Source organism: Pavona decussata, unplaced genomic scaffold, assembly GCF_977016875.1.
Source record: "Pavona decussata unplaced genomic scaffold, jaPavDecu1.1 SCAFFOLD_21, whole genome shotgun sequence".
NCBI classification, from domain to species: Eukaryota; Metazoa; Cnidaria; class Anthozoa; order Scleractinia; family Agariciidae; genus Pavona; species Pavona decussata.
This window is the reverse complement of record NW_028145444.1, coordinates 3,679,882-3,707,714: the sequence shown is the minus strand read 5'-3', so window position 1 is coordinate 3,707,714 and position 27,833 is coordinate 3,679,882. Positions and strand designations below refer to the sequence as shown.

The 27,833-nt window shown below is 39.6% G+C and overlaps 2 protein-coding genes across 5 annotated transcripts; both read left to right on the top strand.

Moving 5' to 3' along the window:
* The first annotated feature begins 244 nt into the window (after positions 1 to 244).
* LOC146486278 (NACHT domain- and WD repeat-containing protein 1-like) lies at positions 245 to 19,587 on the top strand. 2 transcript variants are annotated; one of them, XM_085099778.1, is made up of 11 exons: positions 245 to 374; positions 2,703 to 2,821; positions 3,436 to 3,638; positions 4,997 to 5,137; positions 5,388 to 5,610; positions 8,744 to 10,312; positions 10,679 to 10,976; positions 11,398 to 12,008; positions 13,302 to 13,547; positions 14,554 to 14,753; positions 15,561 to 19,587. In XM_085099778.1, exons 2-11 carry the CDS (start codon positions 2,722 to 2,724, stop codon positions 16,920 to 16,922), a joined length of 4,953 nt encoding a protein of 1,650 aa, XP_084955904.1. In that variant the 5' UTR covers positions 245 to 374; positions 2,703 to 2,721; the 3' UTR covers positions 16,923 to 19,587. The 2 variants fall into 2 exon arrangements, with proteins under 2 accessions (XP_084955904.1, XP_084955912.1); XM_085099786.1 differs by lacking the exon at positions 245 to 374 and adding an exon at positions 2,086 to 2,105.
* Positions 19,588 to 20,579: 992 nt separating this feature from the next.
* LOC146486277 (uridylate-specific endoribonuclease-like) lies at positions 20,580 to 26,359 on the top strand. 3 transcript variants are annotated; one of them, XM_085099800.1, is made up of 6 exons: positions 20,580 to 20,717; positions 21,292 to 21,455; positions 21,973 to 22,133; positions 22,746 to 22,848; positions 23,455 to 23,591; positions 24,986 to 26,357. In XM_085099800.1, exons 1-6 carry the CDS (start codon positions 20,629 to 20,631, stop codon positions 25,214 to 25,216), a joined length of 885 nt encoding a protein of 294 aa, XP_084955926.1. In that variant the 5' UTR covers positions 20,580 to 20,628; the 3' UTR covers positions 25,217 to 26,357. The 3 variants fall into 3 exon arrangements, with proteins under 3 accessions (XP_084955926.1, XP_084955932.1, XP_084955919.1); XM_085099806.1 differs by having other exon boundaries at positions 20,585 to 20,721; positions 24,986 to 26,358; XM_085099793.1 differs by lacking the exon at positions 20,580 to 20,717 and having other exon boundaries at positions 20,993 to 21,455; positions 24,986 to 26,359.
* The last annotated feature ends 1,474 nt before the right edge of the window (positions 26,360 to 27,833 follow it).

Genomic DNA, 27,833 nt, shown 5'->3' with positions numbered 1-27,833 from the left:
AAAATATTTCCAGTTAAAGATTACACAAGCCGTTTGTAAAAAGAGAGAATTAAACAACACATTCAAGACGGATTTTTTTTTTTTATTTTTATTTTTTTTTTTTTATCTTTGATGATCTGAGTTTCTGGTGCTTTTATCTCGAACGAGTTCTCGAATTCCTGCTTACAAAGAGATTTCTTTGTTATGCAAAGTGAAGCGTAAACCTGCATTGACCCAGACTCCTTTCTGCCCTTTCTGCTGTCACGATATATGTAATGTCCGTCTGTAAAATCCGCGAAGATTGGGCCAATATTTTGAATTTGTTGGCTTCAATTAACAGGGAGCTATTGAGATAAGCGACTCGGAGGATCAGAATTCTTGGAATTTAGCCATAGGTAAGTAAGATATAATTAAAATTAGTCACTCTTGGGATTTAAGGAATTATCTAATGAAGCGTTTTATGGAGTTTTTGCATTAGTTTACTCCGATTTTGCATGATGCTCTGGCTGCGTTCAAGATAAAAACTGACTAACTTTGCGGCAGTTGCGATAAAAACGGCATTATTTTGTTATCCTCAGAACGTGAGACCTTATAAACTCCATACTGACAGACCAGGCTGTCAGAACACTATCGATTGTTTCGTTCACATACTCCGATCAATGCTCCTACAAATTTTAATTAAAACAGTGCACGTTCTTGTTGTGTCAATTGTTACCAGACTTTAGTTTGATCATTATTCATGACTTCACTTTCACTCAAACGGCGTTGAGTTCGAATAGATGGATGCCGGGAAACATCCTCGACCTCGACTTCGATTTCTACAGTTCTAAGGTAAAGTTTGAAAAATTTGTGTGAGTAGCTTTCACTTCAATGTCTAAGTACTGTCAAATAAGCTGTTTTATGCATAGTCTCAAAAGTTAAAGCATTCACGCTGTTATCAGCATCTCAGTGATAACAACGGTCACTATGTGGGAGCAAGTGCCTGAAGGTCTTCTGATGCCTCACGGTCCCAGAATCGAACGAACCTATGTTCAGGCCGTTTATAAACGAAATCCGTTAAGTATGTCAGTTCAAATGCGATCTGAATAATCTTTTTTATTATTATTACATATAGTATCATTAAATATGGTTCGATTTATTTTTGTGTAACCAGTCTTTGCAAAGGAAAGTTCGACCGGCTCGTTGTAAATTTCGATATTGTGCACTTAACTTAGCGATGTGAACTGGTGATCATGTTAGGGAAGAGGCAGATATTAACATTTGTATTTGGTTTCATGATCAGTGATTATTTCATCCGTACTGACCGAAAACCCAGCTGAAAAGCCAGTGTTGTGTATTGATCACATTCAGTAAAATCATAAGAAAGTCAGTGAACGGTCGGACCTTTCTCCAGCAATATTAGTGTTTCAAAAATACTCTAAGACGAAGAGAAAACTTTCAGACAAAATTTTTATGTTATTGTTTCAATTGGTGTGTTGTTATGCTTACGGAGAGAATGGATTTGACACGTACATGGTTAATGCATTCAAGCATGCATCATTCACATGCAGATTGTTTTCTCTGCAAGCGGCCATGTTGGAGGTGCAGAACAATAAAAAATGTTTGCATGAAATAAAATTTATTTCCCAAAAAAAAAATCATTCCATCGTTTCGTTCCTCCAATGGCCACCGTGGAAACACTCTTTAGCAATTATCTTTTTCATATGACATTACCGAAAACTTAAAGCCTGTGGCGTGACGAAACCTTCAAGGAAATCGGTTATAATTCAGCCTACAGCATCGGTGTCATTGATCATCCCACAGCCTTTGATTTCCCGCAATAAAGGAGAACCCCTGGGTCGGGAACATCCTTTAGTTTCCAGTGTCTAATTTATCATCATCATCATCATCATGATGATGATGATGATGATGATGATGATGATGATGATGATGATGATGATGATGATGATGATTATTATTATTATTATCATCATAGCGGTTAAAAAAATTGCGGGGGTTCTGGGGACAAGTATGGGCTCTGTAATGCTCACCTTGTGTACAAACCTTTCCGTTTGCAGACCACGTCCATCCATTAGTAACAATTGACACAACTGAGAGGGCAAGACTCAAACCAAAAAAATAATCAAGTGCGTGTGATATGATTTACTAAGCAACAATGTTATTACAGATCAACCACCATTGTTGGCACGCCTACTCTGAGGATATTTTAATTTATAGCTACTTCTTTTCGTAAAGCTGCTAGTGTATATCATAAACATACATGTATATATGTATTTATTTTATAAAATGTAATTACTTTCGATCTCTTATAATGCACTATATACTTCATTTCTTCTAGTATGTTTATGTTTCTTCAATATATTGTACATTTCTTTTTCTCTTTCCCTGCCCGCCTCGATAAGCTTTCGCTACGTGCGGTCCAGTGTAATTAGCTAAAAATTGGTAAAACATACAGTAAAGATTGAGACTGACAAATGAAAACGGGCAAGAGCGAAAAGAAGCTGGAAAGTGATGGGCTGATTGTATGCGGAAAATGAAAGAGTGACAGTTTTTCCCAATTTTCACCCTCCAGGCGGTTTCTGGTGTATTGCTAATGAGTCTATCGTTTTCGTAATTGTCTTCTTTCAAGGTAAACTGACTAAGGACTGTCTGTGACTTCATCTGTCTATCATCATTACTTTCCATGGACAGTGTCTTGATTTTCTTGTTCTTATATTTCTCAGTTTTGTGAGTTCATCGAAAATGACAGATTACATCAGACGAGTACTCACGGGAGATGTGACGAATCTACCAGGAAAAGAATCCAATATAGTCCGCATATTCACAAGCTCAACCTTCACAGGTATGCTCATAACGTTAACATTAATGACTGAGTCAGACATTCACGCTGCTGTTGTGCGAATACGCACTAAAATGTGAATGACCCAATCACCTTCGTCTATTCGCTCAAAGACAGCGGTTGCGATCACTGTTCCAATTTTTGATTGATACATGCTTGACCTACTTATCTTTGTGTTTAAATGGCAGTCAGGCAGTTGTCTACTAATCATGCAATTAGCTTACTCGTGCAAGTTTAGAGAGAAAGTCAACTCTGCTGCGGCTGGTTGACCATTGTTGATGCAAAACTTGGTGCCTTATTCTAATTCAGTGCGTAAACGTAATATTAATTAATGGAAAACTAGTACATGAGCTAGAAAGTACTTCCCATTCTCGGAAAAAGGAAGTGAAATTTGACCAAGAATTGAACCTTTCCATCTTTTGAGGAGGGTGAATTTTGAAAAGTAAATGTTCTAGAAAAGAAAGGGAGCAATTAAAATGTTTTCATTTGGACTGTATATTGGAGTTATACTATACTTCTTTCAGCGAACGCCTATAACAGATAGTGTGTCTAGATGTTGTTGTTATTTTCTTTGACGTGGTATGAATTATTTTTCTCATTTTACGATCTGTCCGCAGATACCATCGAAGAGAGAAATCGACTAATGAGAGACGTTTATCCGAGCTTGCGCACCTACTGCCAGCAAAGAGGGTTGGAATTTCAAGTGGTTGACATGAGGTGGGGTGTGCGTGATGAAGCTACCGCCGACCACAAAACAAACGAGCTCTGCGTACAGGAAATTAAAAACTGTCAGCGACTGACGCCAGGACCAAACTTCATAGTAAGAAATTCGAAAAGCGTGGTTCTATTTTTAATCAAGTCTTTAAATGATATTAAATGAACACTATGCAATTTCTCTCGCTAAGTTCCTGTGCGTTAATTGGATTTGGTTTCAATACGTTCGAGTTGTTTCCTATTGGTTGTAAATGGCTAGAGCAAGCATTGGCTGCATGGTCGAGCAAGTGCGCATGCGTTAGAGTTACTAGGCCAAACTGCCAGTTTGCAAGAGCCCTGTTTGCCAGCATTGTCCAGTGTTTTCGCTTAACAGAGACGTTAAGGTTGAACGAATTATTTTCTTGGCGAAAACGATAAGCAGAACCGTAGGGAAAAAAGTAAATTCATTTTGGTTTTGGACCTTGTCATGTAGCAGTGGCGCATGGGTTGACAAAAATTTAAGAAACAAATGTAAACATATGAGACATATATTTTGAACTGCAGAAGAAAGATTAAATAGAAGAAAAATCGTCGCAGTTACTACGCAACTTAAGCAGTTGCGAAAAGAAAGCCTGAAAAAAAATCAGGCTTGAACGAGATTCGAACCCATGACCTCTGCGATGCCGGTGCAATGCTCTACGAACTGAGCTATCAAGCCAACTGAGAGCTGTTCATATTATGAGTTCGTAATATACCCGTGAAGGATGAATGAATAAAAATTTTTAATATATGAAACATATATTGTGAACTGCGGATGAAAGATAAAAGAGAAGAAAGATCCTCGCAGTTACTACGCAACTTAAGCAGTTGCGAAAGGAAAGCATGAATAAAAAAAATCCAGGCTTAAACGAACTCATAATATGATCAGCTCCCAATTGGCTCCCAGTTGGCATGATCATGAGAACAATTCAACTCTCAGTACCCTTATCTGACTGAAATTTTAGAATCAACAATGCTCTTTACGACTGAGTGAAGGATTTAGTTTCTTACAAGGTCCTTTAGGATCTTGTCAAAGTCGCAGCAAACCTTATTAGGAACATTGAGGATATGAAGAACCCTTAAACTCTTTAAGGACCTAAGCAACAACCTGCTAATGTGATGGAGATCTATAATGATTTTAGCCTGGCAAACCTGCAGATCTAGAAGTTGCTGAACGATCTGTGAACCCGGCACAAGGGAGACATAATCGTATTTCCCGTCCTTGTCCCGTCTTTGACGAGTAAGATGGTGTTTTCACGTCAATGACAACTTGATTTTTTTTCTGGCCGATCGAGTTGAAGTTGAGGTGCAAACGAACTTTAATCACCAGAAATTCGCCTTTGTCACGAGTTTTGTCCTGCCTTGTAAATAAGCTGTCGTATATTAAAGTAGTGTGCTTGATTACTTTTGTCAAAAAAACCGTTTCTAACACGTTCTTTCAATCAGTGCCTTTTAGGAAACAAGTATGGCTATCGTCCGTTTCCATACAAAATCAGAGCGTCTGAGTTTGAGGTGTTGGTAGAGGTGGCTCGGGAGAAATATGAACAGCCCGAACACATTGACTCCCTTCTGGAATGGTACTGGAAGGTCAGTATGTGCAAAATAATTGATAGAGGTTGAACCTGCAGGTTAAAAAAAAAAGGGGGGGGGGGGGGGGGTAGGAAACTTCATGGCGAATGCAATGAAAGCCAAAAATCTAATCTTCGAAAACTCTCAGAATGAGAGAATCTGATTAAGGCTAGCTACAAAGGCCTAGTTATTGCTTTCCCTGTATAAATACACAGTGCAATGTTCCGTGGACAGAAAAGTTGAAAGTTAGAACATTTTGTTTTCTCAGGATACAAATGCCATTCCCACGGAGTATGTGCTTCAGCCAGTTACGGACCGGTTTCCTTACTACAATGACTTGAGTGACGAAAACAGAGAGAAAAACAAGCGAGAGAGAGACCAGTGGTGGGAGATTTTTCAGTCTTTTCAGATACTTTTCAAGAGGATGGCAAAGATCGCTTTGGAGAGAAATAAGATAACTTTAGAGCAAGCACACAAGTATTTTAGCTCAGGTATGAGTAGGAATAGGTTTGATCTACTCTTTGACTTTAAAGATCCTTACCATAATATAATGGAGTCAATGCCAGGAAATAGCTTCGACAAGCCATTCCAACTATGGAACATCTTAATCATCCTTGACTCGCAAGATGACAAGCTTGACTCTTGCTCGATTTGCAACTCGAACCAGAGCGAGAAACGATTACAATCCCGAGTTTATGTCACAAATTTTGCATAAAAAATCCCAAAGGATACACAAATAATCCATCAGATTAAACTATTGATAATTTAAGAAGGCGTTGACGGTGAATTGGGACCCGAATGAGTCGTTTTAAGGAGGATGTAGCTTGATTTCAAACCACACGCGAACGGAGCCCGTCAGGGATAGGGTCTTTCACACCAAACATATAACCGATCTTAAAAGAAGAAAAAACTAGCTTGAATTTCTCATATATTAAGATCATGGCGGATGTTGTTGTCGACGCGCGCAAAGCACAGTGGTTGACTAGGATCCTTTAAAGATGTGAATGTGTAAACTTATAAATTTCAAAGGAGGAAAGTCACTGTAATTTATATTAAAACTTGAAACTGACGATAGACGAGCAACTACACGAAGTTTGTTTCAACCCCTACACTTTCACTGGATAGCTGCCAACATAATTATGTTTCCAAAGGGTCTTGATACTAGCAGGCAAGTCAAAAGTTTTAAGAAAACGACAAAACATTCAAGTCATAAAATATGTTTCGACAGAGACTTTTGTCTTCTTCAGTTAAAGTGCAAAGCGTTGTAAGTTGACTTTATAATAAGTAGACAAAAATGTTAATTATGATAAACGGTGACAACAGAATGAACATGAAACGTGACAATGTGAGAATTATAAGGATAATTTTAGATTTGAATGAACGGTGAAAAGAAAGTTCCTTAGAGATGCGTGACACTTGAAATTGTATTCGTATAGGACTGATATAGAGAGATGCTTACCTTCTTCTCACTACGTAGTTATCGGTGTTCTTCTCTTGGAACCGATCTACGGAGGGTAGCAACTATCAACCGTCCAGATGCCCTACGCTCGTCTGAGCAGTACGACGGAACCGTTGATAGAGTACCTCTGGTTCTCACATACCACCCGTTTAACACCCAAATCAGAACTTCCAAATTCTATCAACCGATCAGCAAACACGAGATATCTTCCCACAAGCGCCTTTCATGGCATACAAACGCGACCTCAACCTAAGAAACATGCTTGTACGCTTTCACGACCACTCTTCCACTGAGCAGTATGGATCACGTGCGTCTGAACGCCCCCGTTGCTATACTTTATGTATATGCAGTACATCAGCCAAGACAACGAGATACGAGGCCCTCGCTACTCTTTTTCTGTCCGTGGCCATTTCACCTGCCAGTTCAGTAATCTAGTGTACTGCATAACTCCTGTAACCAATGCCCTACCATTCTTTACATTGGTGAAACCGGGCGGACCCTAAGGACTCGTTTTAGCGAGCATCCGCAACAACACTCCTGGCTTCCCTGTGGCCCAACATTTCAACTCCACGGGTCACAGTGTTTCAGATATCCGGCCGGGTGCGGGGTATGCAGTTATACAATGGGACAAACCTCCAGCGAAAGCAGCGTGGAATGAGGTTGATTTTCCAACTTGGGACTGTTCAGCCGGATGGACTTAATGTCAATTTTAGCTATATTTGAATTGCAACTTTTAATGCATGCGCGGGCTACTCAGATTCATATGCGCGCGTGTTTCCAGTAGCGTATTTCAATGGTTTTCTCCACACTGAAGAAGGGTTATATACCCGAAACGTCTGTGTTTCTTCTGTTCTTTCAAAACTATTTTTGACACGTTTTGATGAATTTTAGATTTACATGGAGTAATTGTTGATTGGAAGAAAGTAGTTCTCTTTGAATATGTAAAGCCTCTTTTATCTTAAGTTGAAAAATGGTAGAGGCGTGATCTAAAATATGGAATCAATCTAATGAACATAAGGCACGACAATGTTCAGAATTCTGTAGATGTTTGAAGCTGTGAGAGGCCCTATCACTGGCTAAGTGCTCACGTGCGCGTGTGGAAAAATGCCGGGCTGTTTCACCGACATAACAGACATTACAGCCCGCACATGCAAACTTATAAACCACATGCGAACGGAGCCCGTCAGGGATAGGGTCTTTCACACCAAACATACAATCGATCTTAAAAGAAGAAAAAACTAGCTTGATATCTAAATCATTGCAGTAGCGCTTAATCAAGAGACGAATCCATTTTCTTGGTGACTACGGAGAAATGGCCTATATAATTAAGGTAGCTTGAAGTAAAATGTAGGCGAAGTGGTAGGAGGGAACCCCGAGAACCAAGATTATTTTGGGTCCCAGTGATATAAGGCATTTTCGTGCCTTATGTTCATTGGATTGCTTCCAATTATTTTAGATCACGCCTCTACCGTTTTTCAACTTAAGATAAAAGAGGCTTTACATATTCAAAGAGATCAACTTTCTTTCAATCAACAATTACTCCATGTAAATCTAAAATTATCCTTATAATTCTCACATTGTGACGTTTCATGTTCATTCTGTTGTCACCGTTTATCATAATTAACATTTTTGTCTACTTATTATAAATTCAACTTATAACGCTTTGTACTTTAAATAAAGATGACAGAAGTCTCTGTCGAAACATGTTTCATAAACTTAAATGTTTTGTCGTTTCAACATAATTATATAATGAAGAGCTTTAACGGGCAAGTTAGTAACATATTCCACTGGTTTCCTCTTAGGGATTAGAATTGTACGCTACACCAAACATCTGTCGAATCTCAGTAAGAGAATTGGTGATACTCTGCATTAGCTAGTCGACGACAAATGTAATGGACGATGGCGGTTGCAAAAATTTTATTGACGTTTAAAGTTGGTTATTTACGATTTTATACCATGACGTATATGATTAAGACCTTCTGATTGTCATGGCATATCTTAGATGACATATTTGAAATCTAGACTAATAACGGATCACAACAACTCCTGATCATGGCCTCATCATAAGAAACTAGAGTAAAAAAAAAAACGTTTGTTATTTTACATGTAGTCCAACCAGGAATGATAGACAAGTCCTCTAACTGTCTTTACTGTTTCGTTTTCAGTAACCGAGGAGGAGATTGAACATGGTATTCTTGGTTCTTCAAACCCTCACTCCCAGTCCCTTTGCTACATTCGCCATATCTCCGATATAGAGGTAAACATTGGCGAGAATAATTCTCGAAATTATACCGATATTTTGGAAGGGAAACAAGACACTGAAGCGCAAAGTTTCTTGGGCAAGTTAAAGCGAGATCGTGTACTTCAGAGGCTTGGAGAAGACAACGTCACCCACTTTGAAGTTCCATGGAGCAGTGGGGGAATTAACGCGTCTGACAGAATGCATCAAGAATACCTCAACACTTTCTGCCATAAGTTTGAATCAGATGTCCAGAGACTGATCGACAAGAGCTTACAGCATTCTGCTAAAGAAAAGGCGAAAGAAAGCACCCTGTATAAGGAAGTTCTGCATCATGCTTGGTTTTGCCAAGACAAGTGCGAGGCCTTTCGAGGTCGCGAGGACGTTTTAGAGAAGACACAAACATTCTTGAAAGATTTTGAAAAGCCTGAGCCTTTGGTCATCTACGGTTCGTCGGGTTCTGGGAAAACTTCAATTATGGCCGTCGTCGCTAAATCAGCAAAGGAATGGCTCGGAGATGGAACGGTGTGTATTTTCCGTTTTCTTGGAACTTCCCCTAACAGTTCATCGATTCGATCCACGATTTCCAATATTTGTCTTCAGATTTGCGAAGTCTACAGCATGGACCCACTAAAAGAAGACATTCTGGAAGATTTCTCTCAGCTAGTTCGTTTTTTCCACAGCATAATTGCCAATTTGCCTTTGAACGCTGCCAAGCCATTGGTGGTTATCTTAGATTCTGTGGACCAATTATCTGCCGCGAACAACGCTCACCTCATGAACTGGCTACCGAAGAAATGTCCACAGTTTGTCAAGATTGTCATCTCGGTCTTGCCAAATTACTACGATATTCTGCCGAATCTTCGCCGAGGTCTTCCGATGGAGAGCTCGTACATTGAAGTACCTATTCTCACCATGGATATGGGTACACAGATTCTAGAAGCATGGCTTAAAGGAATTGGACGAACCTTGACAGATGAACAATTCCAATTGGTGTTGTCCAGTTTTACTCAGTGTCCTCAACCTTTGTTTCTGAAGCTTATATTTACTGAAGCATCTCGATGGGCTTCTTACACGAATGTTCATGGTCTTGACCTTGGACGCGACGTTCCTCAAGCCATTCGTCTCCTGTTTCAACGCCTAGAGCGGAAGCACGGCAAAACGCTTACATCGCGTGCTCTCGGCTACATCACCGCTGGCCGAAATGGCCTCACGGAAAATGAACTCGAAGATGCCCTGTCACTTGACGATGACGTCATTGATGACGTGTACCAGTATTGGGATCCTCCTGTTGAAGGCGTTGTTCGATTGCCAAATTTACTGTGGGCTCGTATACGCCATGACATCGATGAGTTTCTGACCGAGCGACAGGCAGACGGGAAAACCGTGATAGCTTGGTACCATCGACAATTCTGGGAGACTGCGCAGACTCAGTACTTGTCAGATCCCCAGGAGAAGCAGTCCCGTCATTTGCTGCTGTCGGAGTATTTTCAAGGTCAGTGTGGTTTTTTGCCAACGGCAACTGCAAAATGGCAAGTTTGCGCACCTTAATTTTAGAAATCTGAAGATACTAAAGAGAGCATAGTACATGGCGTCAACGTACCGGTGGTTTGTAGTTTCTGAGCAGAATGAAAAGCACGCCAGTCGGATTTTCCAACTGGAATTTCGGGATCGCTATTTGCTTTTAATTTCAGAAAAAAATACTCCAGGTCTCCGTTATCGAATATGTCGCAATGTTTTGTAATCGAGAGTACACATCCTTGCCTACCTGAAGTTGTGAAACTTACGTACTAAATCAAAACAGCCTTTTTCCTCATCCTTTTAAAAACCTCGTCTTTTCGTATGTTGTTTTTGTTATTAGGGAAATGGGGTGACGGACGTAAGAAGCGCATTACTTTGACACGCAGAAAGAAGACACTGCCAGACGCTGATAGACAGGTTTCCAGTCAGCCTCTCAAGTTTGGTAAAAGCGTTTTCAACTTAAGGAAGCTCAGTGAAATGCCTTTTCACCTTATCCACTCGGGTCACACTGACACACTGAACAGCGAGGTCCTGTTTAATTTTGAGTGGATTCAAGGCAAAGTACAGGGCCAGTCACTCAGTGACGTCTTAGAGGACTACTCTCTGGCTTTGGAAGTTAGACCGGAGCTGGATTTAAGGTATGAAGTAGTTTATAAAATGGAAGTTAATTTTGAAATATTTAATGTGATAAACGTAGGGTTTGTCTGATTTAGGCAGTTTTCTGTTTTATTTAACTTCATCTATAAATGCTTTTTCATTTTATAAGAAAGAATGACAAACAATTCAAATATTATTTTAATACTTCTATAATATAAAATGGTGGTTGTTAGTGCCATCATACAATGTAGTTTTAACATTCTTTGCTTGATTCGGCTGTTCTCACATTGCTTCAGCTTAATCAAAGACTCCCTCCTACTTGTTGAAAGATTTAGCGAAGGCTTCTAGTCAGGTTGCTATAAAACTGTTTCAGGCTTATCAGTCACGTCTTCATCCCCATTCTAACACTCCGTTAAGGTTGCTTAACATCACTCTTTTTCATTGTTCTAACATTGCTTTAAGGTTGATCAACGACACTCTCATCCTTGCATCAAGCAACATTAAACAAGATGGGAATTGCCTGGCACCTCAGCTTCTTGGCAGACTGCTTGCCTTTGGAGACCAGTTTCCACGAATTGACGGCCTTATCAGGCAGTGCAACCGCTGGTGCTATGCACAGGCATCTCCTATTTTTATCCCCCTATCGGCGTGCCTCATCTCGGCTGGCGGTCCCCTGAAAACCAACCTTCGTGGTCATGAGCAGAGAGTGAACGAGATTGCAGTCACAAGTGACGATAAGTTCATTGTCACGTCAGGGGAGGACTCATTAATTAACATCTGGAACAGCACTAATCTTGATTGCCTTCACACGCTGAAAATGGCTGACAGGGGGCCGAGCTGCCTTGTGTTAACCCCGGATGAAAAACACGTGATTGCTTCTGCCAAGTCCGCCGTAGGCGTGTGGGACATCGACTCTGGAGAAGCTGGACAACGGTTTGACAATGAAGGCGTGGTCACGTGTTTAACTGTCTCCCCCGACGGCATTTATATTGTGACTGGTGGAGGCGATGGTGTTGTTCGGGTGTGGCTTACATTGAACGGTGCAAAGCAGAACTCGTTGCTTGGCCATGAAGGTAACAGCTTTTTTTATTATATTCATACCTCCACACGGTTAGCTAAGTAATGGTAAGAGCACCGGACTGCTGGGCGGAAACTGATGGGCTTAAATCCCAGCTGGACCACCAACTAGGGTCTTTACACTCTGTTTTTTTTTTATAAGAACCTTTTTTATAAGAACGTCGAGGCTGAGAATAACCAAAATTTTAGGAACGTATTAAGAACATTCCTCAGGCTGAGAGTCGATTAAGAACGTTTTCATTTTGCTAATCTGTATATAAAATCAAGGTAAATTAACCAAAATACTTAAGGGCATGTTTTGTATAACATTAACAATGGTGACACACACCTCGGTTTGTCATAATCAGCAGTTCTTAATACCATATCTCAGCATTCAATGCACTTTGAATAGGTCTCCTGTTCACGTCCGCATTGATTTGCTAAACTACATGTAGTGTATACCATGTAATTTAAGAACATCTTCGAACGTTTTCAGCCTCAAGTTGCAAAAAAAAAGTATAAGAACGTTCAGCCTCAGCTCCAAATTTAGACGTTCTTATAAAAAAAATCAGAGTGAATTTAAGTGATAAGATTACGCTGGCTGTGCTCAGAACTTTGTCGCAGCTCAGATGATCGCATCATTGAGCGGTGACGTCAAGCCGTTGGCCTTGTGTCATGCAGGGCCAGATTCAAGAAGCCAGATTCAAGAAGCCAGATTCAAGAAGCCCTTCTAAGAAGCCCTGCTAAGAATTTTTTCTTGACAATAGTTTATTGTTGGAATAACAATAGCTTATTGTTTAGAGAAAAAATAAGGTATATCGTAACTTCGTGAATTTGGCCCCTGCATCTTCTCAGGGGACGAAGTTCCCAATGTTAGTGCTGCTGGACTTTTATTCATGGACTCTGGGGATCCAATGGGAGGGCAGCTGGCATGGGTGCCCGATTCCTGTTCGTGTCTTCCTTTTCCCCCTGAGCCTAACAAAAAAGATAAAACAAAACAAAACAGCAGGAAGCTGTTCTATAGCGGAAAATTGGCTGAAATAAGTTGTATCGCCCAAGGAAGGAATAGCGGCAGGTACAAAAAATGGACCACTTTAGTTGATTCAAGAAGTCCGGGAGGTCACATATAACCTGTCTGTTTCACTTTTCCCCACTCTTATTGTGGGTAGCTCGTAGTTCATCCTTAAACGTGTTGAAACATTGAGAACAATTATTAAATTCATAAATAGTCTTGCAATGCATTTATTGAACAGTACAGCATATTTTGTATTCGTAACTGAGAAGTATAAATTGTTTACGACGTTCGGTAGGAGCAATCAACGCCATCATTGTATCAACAAATGGTGACGTTATCACTGGATCCCAGGATAGCACGGTTCGGCATTGGTCCCTCACTGTTGAAGGATGTCGAGCTGTTTATAGGGGCCACTCGAGTCCAGTCCTCTGTCTGGTAATGTCTTGTGACTATGGGAGCGCCATATCTGGCTCTGAAGACAAGACGGTTAAAGTCTGGGATCTGAAAACAAAGAACTGCGCTACTCTCAAAGGTCATGGAGGTAAGGCCTGTGCTACTATAAGACAGCATAAAACTTGGAAATTTATACTGAGGTCTTGCTTTATAGAAACATTTTAAGAAACTTCATTTATAGTTTAAAATAACTTTGAGAGTTGGGATAATTTGGAAGTCAGATGGAGTATATGCAATCCCTGTTTGCACCAAGTTATAGAACCAAATGACATTACCTAACTTAATTTTTAAATAACGGTAAAATGGCTTCGTAGAAAGGACAGAACACCAACCGTTATTGGTCAACATTTATGGACGGTGCCCAATAACACAGCGGTATTTTTGTGCAGTTTATGACTATGCGGGAAAAGCAGATTTAAGCAAGGGCTTTTGGAATCCATTTTAAAATTGAGGGTAACAGCGCTTTTTTAGAGATAATTAAGCAACAATTATTCTAACAAGCATGAAAATACAAAGGACGGTATATGTATGGCGTTTATCTCCAAATTGAAGCTTTCTTATCTCTGAAAAATGCATGGTTACCTCAAATTTTCCTTTTGGATACCAAGAGCACTTGCTAAGTTCTACTTTCTCCGCATACTTAAACCGCGCAACAGTATCCCTGTGTTAGTAGGTACCAGCCATGGGAAAACCGAGTATCTCGAGATGCGCCGAACGTATGCGCAGTAACAAAAGCAGGCACCGTCCTTTACCCGATTGCTAACATTCCAACTTAATTTTTGTCATATTCATGACGATAAAGTTAAGAGAAAATACTTCCAGACGCCTTCTATCTCCTTTTTCCTGCCTCATGTACAGCATTGGAAGCTCTGGTCACTTCTGCCTCAGTTCTAAGATCTGTTCTTTTTGTTTCACCTGCTGTCATCTTCCAAATGCTGTCTCTCCAATTTCGCACTCTTCAAATAAAAATTACTAAGTTGTGTATGTCTCCTGTTTTACTACTTAAAGATTTAGGCATCTGTAAATGCACTAAAATTTGTAGCATTAACAGCTGTGAGGGGTCAGTTCCAGTAATTCACCATACTTTTTTGCAGGTATAGTCAAGTGCCTGGCTACTATGAACGATGGCCGCCGAATAGTGTCCGGATCGAAAGACCAGTCATTGAAGATTTGGGACCTTGTCACGCTTCAGTGTTGCGTGACCCTTAAAGGTCACACAGACCTAATTTGGCGTTTGGCCGTGGCCTCCGATGACAGTTTTATTGTGTCTGCTTCCAAAGATGACATGCTAAAAGTGAGCTCACTTAATTTCCTTGTTATCTATTTACAAACAAACAGCACACATTCACATTGGTTGCAGTTGGTTTGGTAAGTTGGCCATTAAGCAACTGCTTCTAATTGCCTGCGAGCCGTATATAAATTATCCGGCAAGGATACTTTACGGATGATGTATCAAAGAACAGAGTCAAGGATGTCGCAGGTGCATATGTGGTGTGATATAACCAGAGGCCATAATATTAACAAGCATTTTCTAGTTTTTCAAGAAAAAAAAAAATGCGTGTGAACATGATGAGGTATATGGCCATGATACATCCTGAATAGTTCCGGATGTTTGCATTTTTAGCAGTACTAGTGGTATAGTTATTCCTACTAATTTTACCAAGTGTTTCAGTGTTTTTATTCCAGCAGTGATTTGAACCAATTTATATTCTAGACATGGTTTCAATAGCTTTTATTCCAACCGTGGTTTCAATGACATATATTTAGCAACTTATGACAGGCTACAATCAAAAAGTAAACCAAGTTTTTTTTATCCCTTTTCTACAGACATGTGGTTGTTTTTCGTGCAAACTAACCCAATGTGTTTCTTAATCTCGAAAAATTTAAAATGTCTTTGCTTTCAATAGAGTCAAAAATAGAATTTCTGGTAGAGAATTTTGTTCAGGTAACAAGCTTTTCGAGTCCAAAATTGCTTCGGGAGTTTGAAAAACGCACAGCTGACCCAAAATAGACTAAAATTGCATGTATGCAAAAATAAAACAAAACATCGTATTTTTATGTGAAACTAACTTGTTATTCATTTAATATTGATTAATTACAGGTCTGGAATCCAGTGACAGGCGAATGTCAACAGACTTTGATTGGTCACTCTTCCTGGATTTCTTGCGTTTCCATAACAACGGATTGCAAAACCATTATTTCCGGTTCAAACGACAAAAACGTTAAGCTTTGGAATGCCACGGGCAATGAGCATGTTGGGAACCTGTTAACGCCAAGCGATCATATCATCCATCATTCAACGCAGCCTGAATGTGTTGCTATAACAACAGAGGGACGCTGGGGGTTATCTGGATCCAAGAATGATTCCTTGAAGTTGTGGGATATTTCAAGTGGCAAATGCGTCAAAAGTCATCCTGCCTCAATTGCTTGCATCTCTGCTTCGCATAAATCAACGCAGGTAGCTACTGGATCTCACAATGGTGATATAACACTGTGGAAAGCCGACAGTCTTGAAGTGCAGCACATCTTTCACGTTCACCAAGGAGGGGTAATGTCATTGCAAGTTTCTCAAGATGACAGTTTCATTTTATCGGCATCCAGCGATAAAACTGTGGGGTTTTGTCATGTTGATAGTGGCCATGCTGAACAGCTTGTTGGCCATTCAGACGCAGTGTTGTGTGTTTCTCTTATGAATGGGGAGCTCAACGCGATCTCAGGTTCAAAAGACAAAACTGTCCGAGTGTGGAACCTCATAAAAAAGAGCTGTGAACGAACCTTTACTGGCCACACTGGAGCTGTTGGCTGCCTGGCATCGACAAGCGACAATAAGATTGTAGTGTCTGGCTCTGGTGATTTTACTATCAGGGTATGGGATACTGAAACAGCTGAGTGTCTGCACACCTTAGAAGGCCACCATGACTCGATCAAATGCTTGGGAATCACAGAAGACAATCGCTTTGTAATCGCTGGGTCACATGAAGGCAAGGACCAGCTTCTGTTGTGGGATCTCACTAATGGGAGCTGTGCTCGCAAGTTCATCGGTCACTCTCACGCTGTGATGAACCTCAAGATCCTCTCACGTGACAAGCAGTTGTCAGGGCCACATGATACGGACAGTCACGTACTGGTGACAAGCTCGCGTGATGGAACCATAAAGGCGTGGAAAATGGCAAACGGAGAGCTGATCAACTCGTTCGATTTCCAGTCGCAAGTTAAGTACTTTGATGCGTATCCCACTGATGATGGCTTCTCTGTAATGCTTGTGACCAAATCAGGCACCGTGTCTGTCTTAAAACTTTATTATTCCGAAGAAGAAATGAAACGGGAAGAAAGTTATCTACCGATCACTGAAGATTCTCCCGTTGTAAATGAGGACAATTCGTCTCTAAAAAGTACAATGTCTGAAAGCTGCTGTCCCTGCTGCCACTCGTGTATTTGTTGTCAAAAATGCACTGTGCTGTGAGAAATACCTCCCATGTATGAAGTAGACGGGGGGTGACAACTCTAACAAACGCTGTTTGAGCAATACTAGGTCTTAACCTTAGTCGTCCCGGACATTTGGATCATCCTCCCGAATTTCTGAGATACATCTCCTTTGATGTCCCGATTTTTTTCTGTAATGTCCCGGAATTATAGCGTGTTTCCTGGGAAAATTTCTAAGTGTCCCGATTCCCGGAAAAATCTCCAGGTTCCCGGAACAATTTTGGCTTTGTCCCGAAACAGCGTTTGTTAGAGTTGTCACCCCCTGTAAGTAGTATGAAGGAAGTATTGTGTGGAGGAACAGTGCTGTCGTGGTTAGCTTATAGCACGGCGTGCTTCCGATTAAACTTTCGGTCGTAAGATCGGAGGGTCGTTTTAGGATACAATCAGAGTCAAAATTCGCTAAAGCTTCCCCTCCTACCGCTTCACAATGTCTGATAGTGCTGGAAGCGCATATCCGTGACATTTTCATTAAAATTCTCAACAACATTGGATAGTGATGGGAGCGCGTATCTTCATATATTTTTATTTAAATTCTGAACAGCATTGCCTGAGAGAGATCAGGGAGGGAGAGTTTAGAGAGGTTTTGGTTCAACAAATTGTCTGACTGGCTGTAGGGTTGTTCTCTCGATCTGCATTGTTGTGTTGTTTTGTCAGAGAAGAAACCTTACTCCACATTGTTTCGTTACTCACTGTGTATATAAAATGGGTCCTGGCGACAAACAGCTGTGAATAACCTTGTGATAGGCTAACATCCCATCCAGGGAGAAGTCGCAGTTGCTTAATGCTACACACTGAAACCCGTGGTTAAGCTCCAGACGGATCGACGAGCGACGTTATTCCTCTATATCCCGCTAGCGTATGAAGGTTAATTTTCTCCGTGGGAGGCGAGACGTGCTCACTGACCGCAGTCCAAGGACAACATAACAAGAAACAAAAAATGGTCAGGGCTATCATCTGAATTTGTAATAGCTACAAAAGGCCGCTGTCGATTGACCGCGCCGCGTATTCCGGAGTACTGAAGAATAAGTGAAATAGCTGTTGGATGTCTGTTTATAAGTAAATTTGGGAAGACATTTCTACAAACTTTCACTGATACATGATAATTTAACAGCGACTTTGTACTCCAGTAACTCCAAAAAACCCTTATGAGGGATTTCTTGGAATCATTGTATGTATTCCTATTCCGGAATTGGGATAATCGACACAACCTTTGTGTGTAAAGCAGAACAACCGACAGACGAAGCGCATACTATAACACTCTTTCCATAAATACTCCAAATCTTTTACACAAACGAATTGTTTTCTGTCACAAAAATATAATATCATTGAATGGACTAGGTTTTAGACTTTTTTTTTTTTTTTTTTTTTTGCTTTTGTGTTTTCGTCAACCTTTCTGAAAGTGTTAGTTACCAGTTTTTTCGGCTTGAAGAAAAAGCGAGAATTAAACGGACAGTAGAATTTATTTCTACGTTATGACCAGATAATAAAACCACGTGGATTATCTCATAGTTTTTTTCTTCCGACGGTGGCTCATAGTGCTCCTAGACCTTATAGAATGCCTTTTCTACTTTTCTAAGGAAAGAAAAAAATTACGATTGCCTCTACGTATTCCATATACAATTGTCCGAGAAAATGCTGTGTTCCCTTGAAAGTTATACACAGGGGATATTTTTCTGATTAACGCTATTTTTCTTATTAGCACTTACTTAAATTTGGTTCATGATCGAACCTACCAAGAGTAATTGGCAACAGTGAGACTTAAGTATTTTGCTCATAGCTGAATGAAATCTTGACGTGTGGCCGATTACATTAAAAACTGTTGGCGCCGCTTTAACATAGTTTGCTTTTTATCGCCAAATAAATTAAGACATTTTGGTCCGGCAGACGTTGCCCAACAGCGGATAACATACGAAAGGAAATGAGTCAAAGTTTTTTTTTTTCAATTTTCCTTTTCCAAATGTAGAACAATTTCTTCATCCGTGAGGTAATATTTGTTTCTAAGTATGTCGCAACAGAGAATGTTGACTTTTTTGGCTAGTGTGTTGTGTGCTTTTAGGTGTGTGAGGTGTCTTCTCTAATAAACAAAGACGACAAAGGGATCCTTATTCATTTCTAAAACCCAAGCTGTATACATAACTTCGCATTCAACAGTAAAAGCCTCGATGGAAGATAGAAGAGATGAAGTACCATATTGCCGTTAAGAGAAAAAATGCATTGGTTATGGTAAAATGAAGACTATGTACTTTCTCAACACTGGAGTGATCAGGTTTTCATTTTCAACAGGACATTTTCACTTTGGCGTCATTTTATTACAACTGCCAGAATCCTTCTGGTTTTTGTTTTCTCATGCTGATTAGAGCTATTGTTCTTTGCTGTCCACTGGGATTAAAAAAAATTGAATTTGAAAAGGAAAAGGAAATGAATTCTGGTAATTGTAGTAAAATGACGCCATCATGAAAATGGCCTATTGAAAAAGGATTACTCAATTGCCATTTGCTCTATAAACAACAGAGTAAATTTCCATTAACAAAAAGTTTTGTTTTCAGCTGTGAAAACATCTCGCACCTAAAAGCATTAGCCGCCGAGAGACCGCTCAGCTGTATATCACATTTCATTTAATTAAAATTCACAATACTTCTATTACACCGAAGTATATATTATTTCCGAGATTGGAGGATATTTCTCCTTTAACATGTTCAATCAAATGGGCGAATTACAATTTGTTGGCCTTTTTTTTTCTGGTGGTATAGCGCGGAGCCAAAGTCAGGCTGATTGAAAAAAAAAAAAAAAATGGGTAGCACTGCGACAAATTGACAAATTTCACCTTCCTTTTGCTTACCTCCAGCTCCCTTTTCAATGTACATTTTCAATGATGATTTGGAGCAGGGAGGGAGGAGGGAGGAGAAGAAGAGTGGGGGAGGAGGCAGGGAGGAATCAGCAAAAAAATAACAATAATAATAATGTTACGAAATTTTGCGTCACCATGGATTAAAAGCTAGCACTTACTAAATTTGGTTCATGATCGAACCTACCAAGAACAATTGGCAACGGTGAGGCTGAAGTATTTTGCTCATCGGTGAATGGCATCTTGACGTGTTGGCGATTACGTAAAGACATGTTGGAGCCGCTTTGATACGATTTGCTTTTTATCGCCAAATAAAGTTAAGACATTTTGTCAGTGTTCTTATACCTCCTTTTTGGTCCCGCAGACATTGCCCAACAGCTGATAACATCCAATTAGGTATTGAAAGAAAACGAGTTAAAGTTTTTTAATTTTCTTTTTCCAAATTTAGAACTATTTCTTCATCCGTGAGGAAATATTTGTTTCTAGGTATGTCACAACGGAGAATGTAGATTTTCTTCACTCTTGAATGCGAAAGGAGAACAGTGAATTCACTGTTGCCTAGGCTAACAGTCCAACACCTTAGTGATCTGCTCTCAGTACGTCATTCATGACGATCTTCAATTCAGTGCTCTTTGGGTTTGGCAATAATTACCCAACACAGAAAAATATGTAAATAATAACCATTTTGCTTGTATTCACTCAGCTGTGCATCATTGAAAGCTGAATGAACTTAAAAATATTCACTCTTTAAAGCTTGTGTTTAGTTGAAAGTCTATCATTTTTCCCCGAAGCGCCGAAGGAGAAGTTGCAAAGGAAAACGACGTTCTGATCTTTATCCAAAATGCTTGGTGTTTTCAACTTTTTGATGGTCCTATTCTGCTCTCTTGGAGGATTTCTTTGCGAGGCCAAAGGATCTACGAGTTTTACAGTGTAGGTAAAATTTTATCGTTAAATTAAAGACGTGTACAAACTTTGAACAATCTTTACCATAACACAATTCTTCGAAGGAACAACTTTGATGACTTTCCATTGTAATAGTTATGTCTTTTCCCCTCCAAGAGCAATCGTTTTCAAGTTAAAACTGATGAATGTTTACTAAACATTCGCTATATTATTTTAATTTTGAAACGAAAACGCGACCATGACCTCCATCATTTGCAATCAAGATGTGCGGAGGGGTTGGGTGTATTCAGGAAAATACCCCTCACGACCGTTGGCCTTTCCGCTTTAAACGAGTTTAGACTGCGAACTATGTCCATAACAGCATAGTAAAACAATGTAATGCACTTTTTCCGTCCTTGCTGAAGACAAAACATCATGGGCTAAAGCAGTTGAACAGCCTATTCTAGACGAAGATTGATGATAATGATGATCGTCATATAGATACCTTTATGAGGTCATTGTTAGAAAGGCTTTTTTTCTACTCTGTTTATGAGATATATTATTTTCTGTTTTTGTTACATAATAAGTTCATTATAGAATTTACCCTTTTCTCAAACGAAAGTGATTTAGGAAATGTTTGTCAAGACATGTGGAATTCAGCTGTGGACAACCTAAAAATTGGCCAGGAGATTGTCATCTATACAGGATCAAAACCAGACCCTCTGATTACCTTGACTAACCTGGGGAAAAAGAAGCTACAAAGGAGCATTTTCATGAGATTTAAAGGTAATGTGTCGCTTGTTTAAAACTTTCGACACTTGCAGCGTTCAACGAAATTTTGTTTAAAACGAAAGAAGCTTTACAAAAAGCACTCTTAGAACAACAACGAAGATGTTGAAGCATTGCAAAACACGTGTCAGCTTACCAGTTTAAAGCTGATATTAAGAGATGGCCCTTGTTAAATTGTAAACTTTTATAATTAGACATCTATCAAGGAGAAAAAAATAAGAATTCAGAAAATTAATTTCGCAGGAATGAAGTATAGTTGACGCCCCAGCTTATTGCGCTTTAAGAATTAACGCTCTAGTTGAAATAACTAAATAACTAAATAAATAACTAAATAAATAAATAGATAAATAAATAAATAAATAAATAAATAAATAAATACATAATAATTAAAAAAAATAAAAATGAATTAAGCCACTTGATTCGTTTTTATTTTTTAAATTATTATTTATGTTTGAAAATGTCACAATTATTTACCATTAAAACGATACCGTATTCCATCTCTTTAATTTCAAAGCCCTATTAGACAATTACGTAGCCGACGAGGATCTACCGGAACAGACCTCTTCTGCAGAGCTACAGGAAGAAGATGCTTTCATTAACGCCGTAGCTGTCAGTGGAGGGCCGATGGAAATTGCCTTCAAGTATCTCCGAGATAAAGGCAAAATTTCACTGAAGGTAAATGCGTGGAAGGGCGGGTGCTGAGGTGTGGAGGAGAGAAAGTTTCCCCTAAAAGGGGTAAAAAATTTTTTTTAAGCATTTTAAACGGTTAAAACAATAAACTGTTAACCGTAAAGGTGACTTTTAATTCCATAGTAAATGAAGGAGTTGCAAACATTGATCAGGTCCACACTTTCCTGCCAGCGCTGTAGCATGTAGTAATATACAACAATGTAGGAAATTAGTTCTTCTGTCTTTGAATTTTCTTTGAGGATTAAGAAAGAAGTTGAACTGTTGGTTTTATACATGTGTGTGCTGAAGTATTACCATTATTCTAAATGGTAAGGAGCTGCATGAACATCCTGCTAGACTTCCTAGAATGAAGCTTTGAGGATGCCTCCTTTGCTTCGCGTAATCGATCCAGGAAAATTAAAAACCCTTAAAAAAAGAAGAGTCAGCGTTTGAAAAACTGGTCTTGTCCGATAGTACGATTTGTGAAAGTCCCCATGCGGCTTTTCCTGATCATGAGCCGCTGGTCATATTGACTTTCAAGTTCTTCCGAAGTCATTATCTTAGAACGTTTGTTACGTTAAGAAAAAAAACAACTCGCATATCTTTTTTTAATATCAGTGCCTTGATGAATTTAAGCCCATCCTGAAGAAAATGTGGTTTGGTAAATATGCCAAAAGAGGTCGGGGCCCGCATTTTTCTGGATTTGAACACACTTTTGTCGGTAGGTATTTAATTTAGTTCGCCTGTCAGTTTATTTCCAACTCAAACAAAATTTTCTAGCTAAGCTAAACTTAGAACGAAAACCCTAGTTTCACTTTCACACGCTCAAATGGCCGCAAAGCCAATCAAATCCATAGAATTGCATAATACAACGATCCAGTTTTTAATAATAATTATATTACTATATTGATATTTTATTTAACAATGGTTACTTCATTATTTTATAATTATTGTATGATTTTCTTTTTGCATTAAAACGTATAACATTGTTATTCTTTAATTTAATTTATATCATTTTGTTTTCCAACAAAGCGTTTTGCCTCCGTTCGAGAGTTCAGGTCCACCCTCTTAGCCCCCCATCCAGCTCACTAATTTCGTTTAATATGTTCTTCCTTTATTGGAATATATTTATCACATTTCTGCAAGTAAGTCTGGTGAAAGTTTCTAAATAACATAAATAAAATAAATAAAATACTTTCCTGGACATTTTACTGCATTTTTTGAAGACGTAAAGTTTGGCCAGGACTTTAGTTTTGAACTTTACTTCCCACTATTCTGATTAACATGTGTTTCCGGCCAGCCTGATTTGTCCATCTATCTTCTATAGGAGAGATTGTCTATGACTGGAAAACCAAGTCCAATAAAACCACGGGATTTCATAACTGGATCCAGTTTCTTTCAGAGATAGAAGCAGGAAGGATAACTTACTACCCTCCCCCTAAAAGGATAATTGTCAACGGCGAGGTATTTTTTTATATAAATGTAGCCCCTTAGTTTCTATACACACCAGTCCTGCGTCTTGACTGTGATCCTATTTGTAAAAGGCTACTCTTGATGTTACCCATTTCAGCTTTCTTCGAAATTTGAGTATGTCAATGTTTATAATGTGTCTTCTGAATACAGAGATGATGGCAGAAAATACAGGCCCATAGGGAAGGGGGGTGCGACGAGTGCGCCCGCACTCCTCCACATGCTGCGGAGGTCCACTTTTTCGTTGACCAACGATTTAAAAAAAAAGTGAATTGATAAAAAATATAGATAGTGTAGTTCCGTTCTGATTCACTGTTAGTGTAGTAAAAATGAAATAAATCAGCGAACAAAATATATACCGTCGATTACATGTACCCATGAACGCACTGGCACACAAAACATGTTTCCAAATGACGTCAAACATCCAGTATCTAACAGACATTGATCAGGAAGAAGCAGTTGATCTGTTTGCTAAGAAGTCCCAAAAGACCGGAGACTTGAGCTTGGCACACTACTCAAAGATCATGATGATCAGCAGTGCTGATCATCATGGTTTGCTATAGCAAACCCTGTGAATAATGCGGAATTTCAACCTTATTTCTATTTTTGTTCTTTTTAAATAGTGACAGTATTCTCTAAAACTGTAAAATACATAGGTAAAGTGGCCTCTGCACCAAAAAAGATCCATTTTGAAGTTTAAAAGTTTTAGTAATATCCACGTTTCTAAGTTTGTTTTGGGCTATTTTTATATCATACTGCCTTCAAAACATAAGAAATACAGTCTCAAACAACCTAATTTTCAAAATTTCCCGGGGGAGCATGCCACTGCCCCCCCCCCCCCTTAGAGGCTTGTTCCCCCCCCCCCCCCCCGCTTTCGTTTGGTCAGTCTCCTCGTTGGATCGCACTCTCCATCAAAAAAGAAAAAAAAAACTGCATACGGGCCTGAAATTAATGTATTTCGACTACTAAACACAGGTTAATTCGCTGACACAAAGTTAACTTTCCTACGATGAAGTAGTTGTTAGCCGTTTCTGGTCGTTTTCCCGCCATCTGTTTTATGGACCAGCATTTGATAAACGTTGGTAACCAAGCGTTTCTAGGAATCCAAGGCGTGGGCGCTAGGAGCTTGTGTTGTTACCCAGAGGACTTTGTCTTCAAAATATCTTGGGGAAAAACGACCGGAAATAACAATGCTCTAGTTTATCGGGAGTGATATGGTTTTACCTTTGTTAGAAATTAAACTTTATTTAGCGGAAATGCATTTTTCCGATCGCCCTTACATTATAAATAAAAACTGGACCCTCACATGAGCAACGAAGTGGTCAGCTTTCAGGGTCTATTGAGTAGACGTCCCAGTGATTCTTATATAATGGCTTCTTTCCTCTTAGCTGGCATTGGTGTGGGCTAATTTGCGATGGAGAGGCGCAAGGAAACCTCCAGGAAGTTCGTTTTTCATCGGCACCAGCCCAGCTTTCGAAATGGCCTTGTACACTTCGTGTTTCTTCCAGTCCGACCAGTCATCTCAATGCACATGCCGAATCAACGGGGAACCGTTAGCCGTAACTGCTGTCAACCTCAGCGGGAAAGGATACGTTCTTACGGCATATCCAAGACTTTGAAACTTTGCTTTGAACATTGTTGAACTCAACACCTGACGTTTTTTTAGATAGGCTAGGATTAAGTAATATGGTTTAGGCTATAAAACTTGTTGGTTACCCTTAAGCTTTAATCTGATTCCAGTAGCCCCATGCAGAGTGCCCTGTCACTCTACGCTTGTGTGCTGGTGGAGTTACAAACATGCTAACAGCACAGTATAAAGTAAGACTTCCAGCTCTGTAGTTTTAGAGCGAGTGTAAATGAGATCCTAAGGAGTCTATCAGAGCTAATAATTATAATAATTAATAATAATTTACATTTATATAGCGCAAACCTCTATATGGATATATTCAGATGCGCTTCACAATATTGTTAAAATAGAATTATGTCAAGAGCAACTGAGAACACAAGAAACCATTACAAGCCCATACAATCAAAAGCAGCGATTACCTTGTCAATAAACTAGTTAAAAGATAAGACTCAATAAAAATCTATTTAAAGGCTTAATTAAGGAAATGAGTTTTAAGAGCAGTCTTAAAAGTGTCCAATGTCTTTATGTTGCGAATTGTTGAAGTAATGCATTCCAAAGATAAGGTGCCGCTGACTGGAATGCGCGACCACGAAGGGTTGGATGGGTCTTCGTGCTAGGTAACTCAAGTAATGGAGTGTTTTCAGATGACGAGACAGCGGCCATGTTGGTGTCCCAAAACAAAGAAATGGCGGCCATGTTGGTGTCCCAAAACAAAGAAATGGCGGCCATGTTGGTGTCCCAAACTAAACCTCTGGGAATTGAACTCTATTTTTGTGCAAATACTTTCTTTTGTTTCGGTAAACCAATATGGCCGGTAGTCACGTGAATGAAAACGCTCTAAAAAGACTCGTTTGACCTAAGAGAGTACCTGGATTGCTTTTTTAGTGATGCTAATTAATTCAACCAAATAATTAGAAGCAAGAAAGCAGTGGTGTAACATGACAGAATCTTGGTGTTCCCGTCACCAACCGAGCTGCGGCATTTTGTATCTGTTAAAGTTTCATGATATGTGAAGTTTGCTAGAAGATTCTCGTAGCTCTATTTAAAGTTTTGCAAAGCGATTGTGTAACATATCGGCGAGAGAACCAGATCCTCAACAAAAGCCACGATCAAAACACGGCAAACTTAACTGGTGTCCATACCTAATTTTGCAGCTGATTGCGAAACGAACAGGCTGTTGGTGATTTAACAGTGACGGTTCTGACACCGGTTCTGACACCGGTTTTGACACCGGAGCGGTTCCAAAATACGACCTTTGTTTTGCAGGTGCAATATCCCGCACCCGATTGAAAAGGGATAGTTGGTACGGATAAAGAGAAAAAAAAAAAAAATCACCGAAACTTTGTTACTTGAAGTGCATCCATACCGATTTGTTTTCTCATTAATTAACGAAAATTAAGCAAGGAAACAAGATAAACAACTCCCGAGCCGAGATTGGGCGGCAAGTGATAATTTCTTTTCCCTCTTGACTGATTCAGTAGAACGATATAAAACACTGCCGACGATGCATAAACTGTCCTCGGTGGCCATATTGACAACCTTACAAAAGTTTCACAGAAATCAGCTTACTCTAGCTCCACCCTTGGTAGGAGCGGATTGAAGGGAGGAAGGGGGGGGAGGGGGGGGGGGTGGTTGAAGAAGCTGTAACACCCCCTCCCATTTCCCGTCTCCTTCAGATAAGGCGATAAAAATACAAGTTTTGTTGTTATTCTAATATTTAGGCCAGGCTCAAAAAACTTTACATGTGTCGAACCTGACGCAATTGAGAAAAAGCTACGGTTCGACTCATCAAAAGTTGACGTTTGAATCGCATGTTAAGGCCTGGCTCATTCCGCGAATTTAAAACTACCTAACTTTAAATTCAATGTTTTTCAAATCTCCAGAGTAGTAATAAGTCTTTAATGGACGTATTACAGCAACCATTAATTCCTTAAGGCACAATAATAGTGGTCACGTGTTTGATGACGTGTCACAATTGCACCCCATTTTCTATTTTCTGTTTGGGTAGAGAAACAATCATAACCGGTCACGTGACATCTATTTTCAAGACCCGAGGTTAGAATTGAGTTAAGGTTATCAAGTTCTGTGTCGCTACCAAGTTTGGTGGCCTTTCAGTATATTTCGCTGACTTATAATTGTTTCTATTGTATACCCAGATATGGCCTTGAGTCGTACCTTTACATGCTTGAGCGGGTCTGGTAAACACTTCTGGCGTAGCATGCCCCCTGATACCCCTCCCCTCCTATCCGTCTTCCCTCATTTCGCGCAAACTGACAAACTGACAACCCTCTCTTTTAAAAATTTCAAGTATCCAGGCCTGAGCTCTAAGACCATTACTGTCTACTGTTTTCAGGTTTATTCAGGTTTTTATCATTTCTCAAATGTACGTATAGCAAGTGGTAAATCGCACTTTAAGTTGCTTGTAGCTCCTGTTTGTAGCTTAAATGCTCAAATTTACTCCATCCTTAAATTAACGGGGATCATAACTTAGAAAAAAAACTTAGGTTTCTTAGCTAGTTTCAAAGAATCTTAGCAGAAAGATCCTTGCTGACTACAGGGCCCACTAGGCAAGAGTTTCCTAAGATCGAGACTCTTGGCTGGCATAAAAA

Excerpts from the sequence above, each read along its gene's own strand:
- LOC146486278 (XM_085099778.1), top strand. The coding sequence starts at position 2,722 with ATGACAGATTACATCAGACGAGTACTCACGGGAGATGTGACGAATCTA. Across the intron at positions 5,138-5,387 it reads TTCTGGAATGGTACTGGAAG|GATACAAATGCCATTCCCAC; the intron begins GTCAGTATGTGC and ends TTGTTTTCTCAG. Across the intron at positions 10,977-11,397 it reads AGACCGGAGCTGGATTTAAG|GTTGATCAACGACACTCTCA; the intron begins GTATGAAGTAGT and ends CATTGCTTTAAG.
- LOC146486277 (XM_085099793.1), top strand. The coding sequence starts at position 21,179 with ATGAGGTCATTGTTAGAAAGGCTTTTTTTCTACTCTGTTTATGAGATA. Across the intron at positions 21,456-21,972 it reads CATTTTCATGAGATTTAAAG|CCCTATTAGACAATTACGTA; the intron begins GTAATGTGTCGC and ends TTAATTTCAAAG. Across the intron at positions 22,134-22,745 it reads AAGGCAAAATTTCACTGAAG|TGCCTTGATGAATTTAAGCC; the intron begins GTAAATGCGTGG and ends TTTTAATATCAG.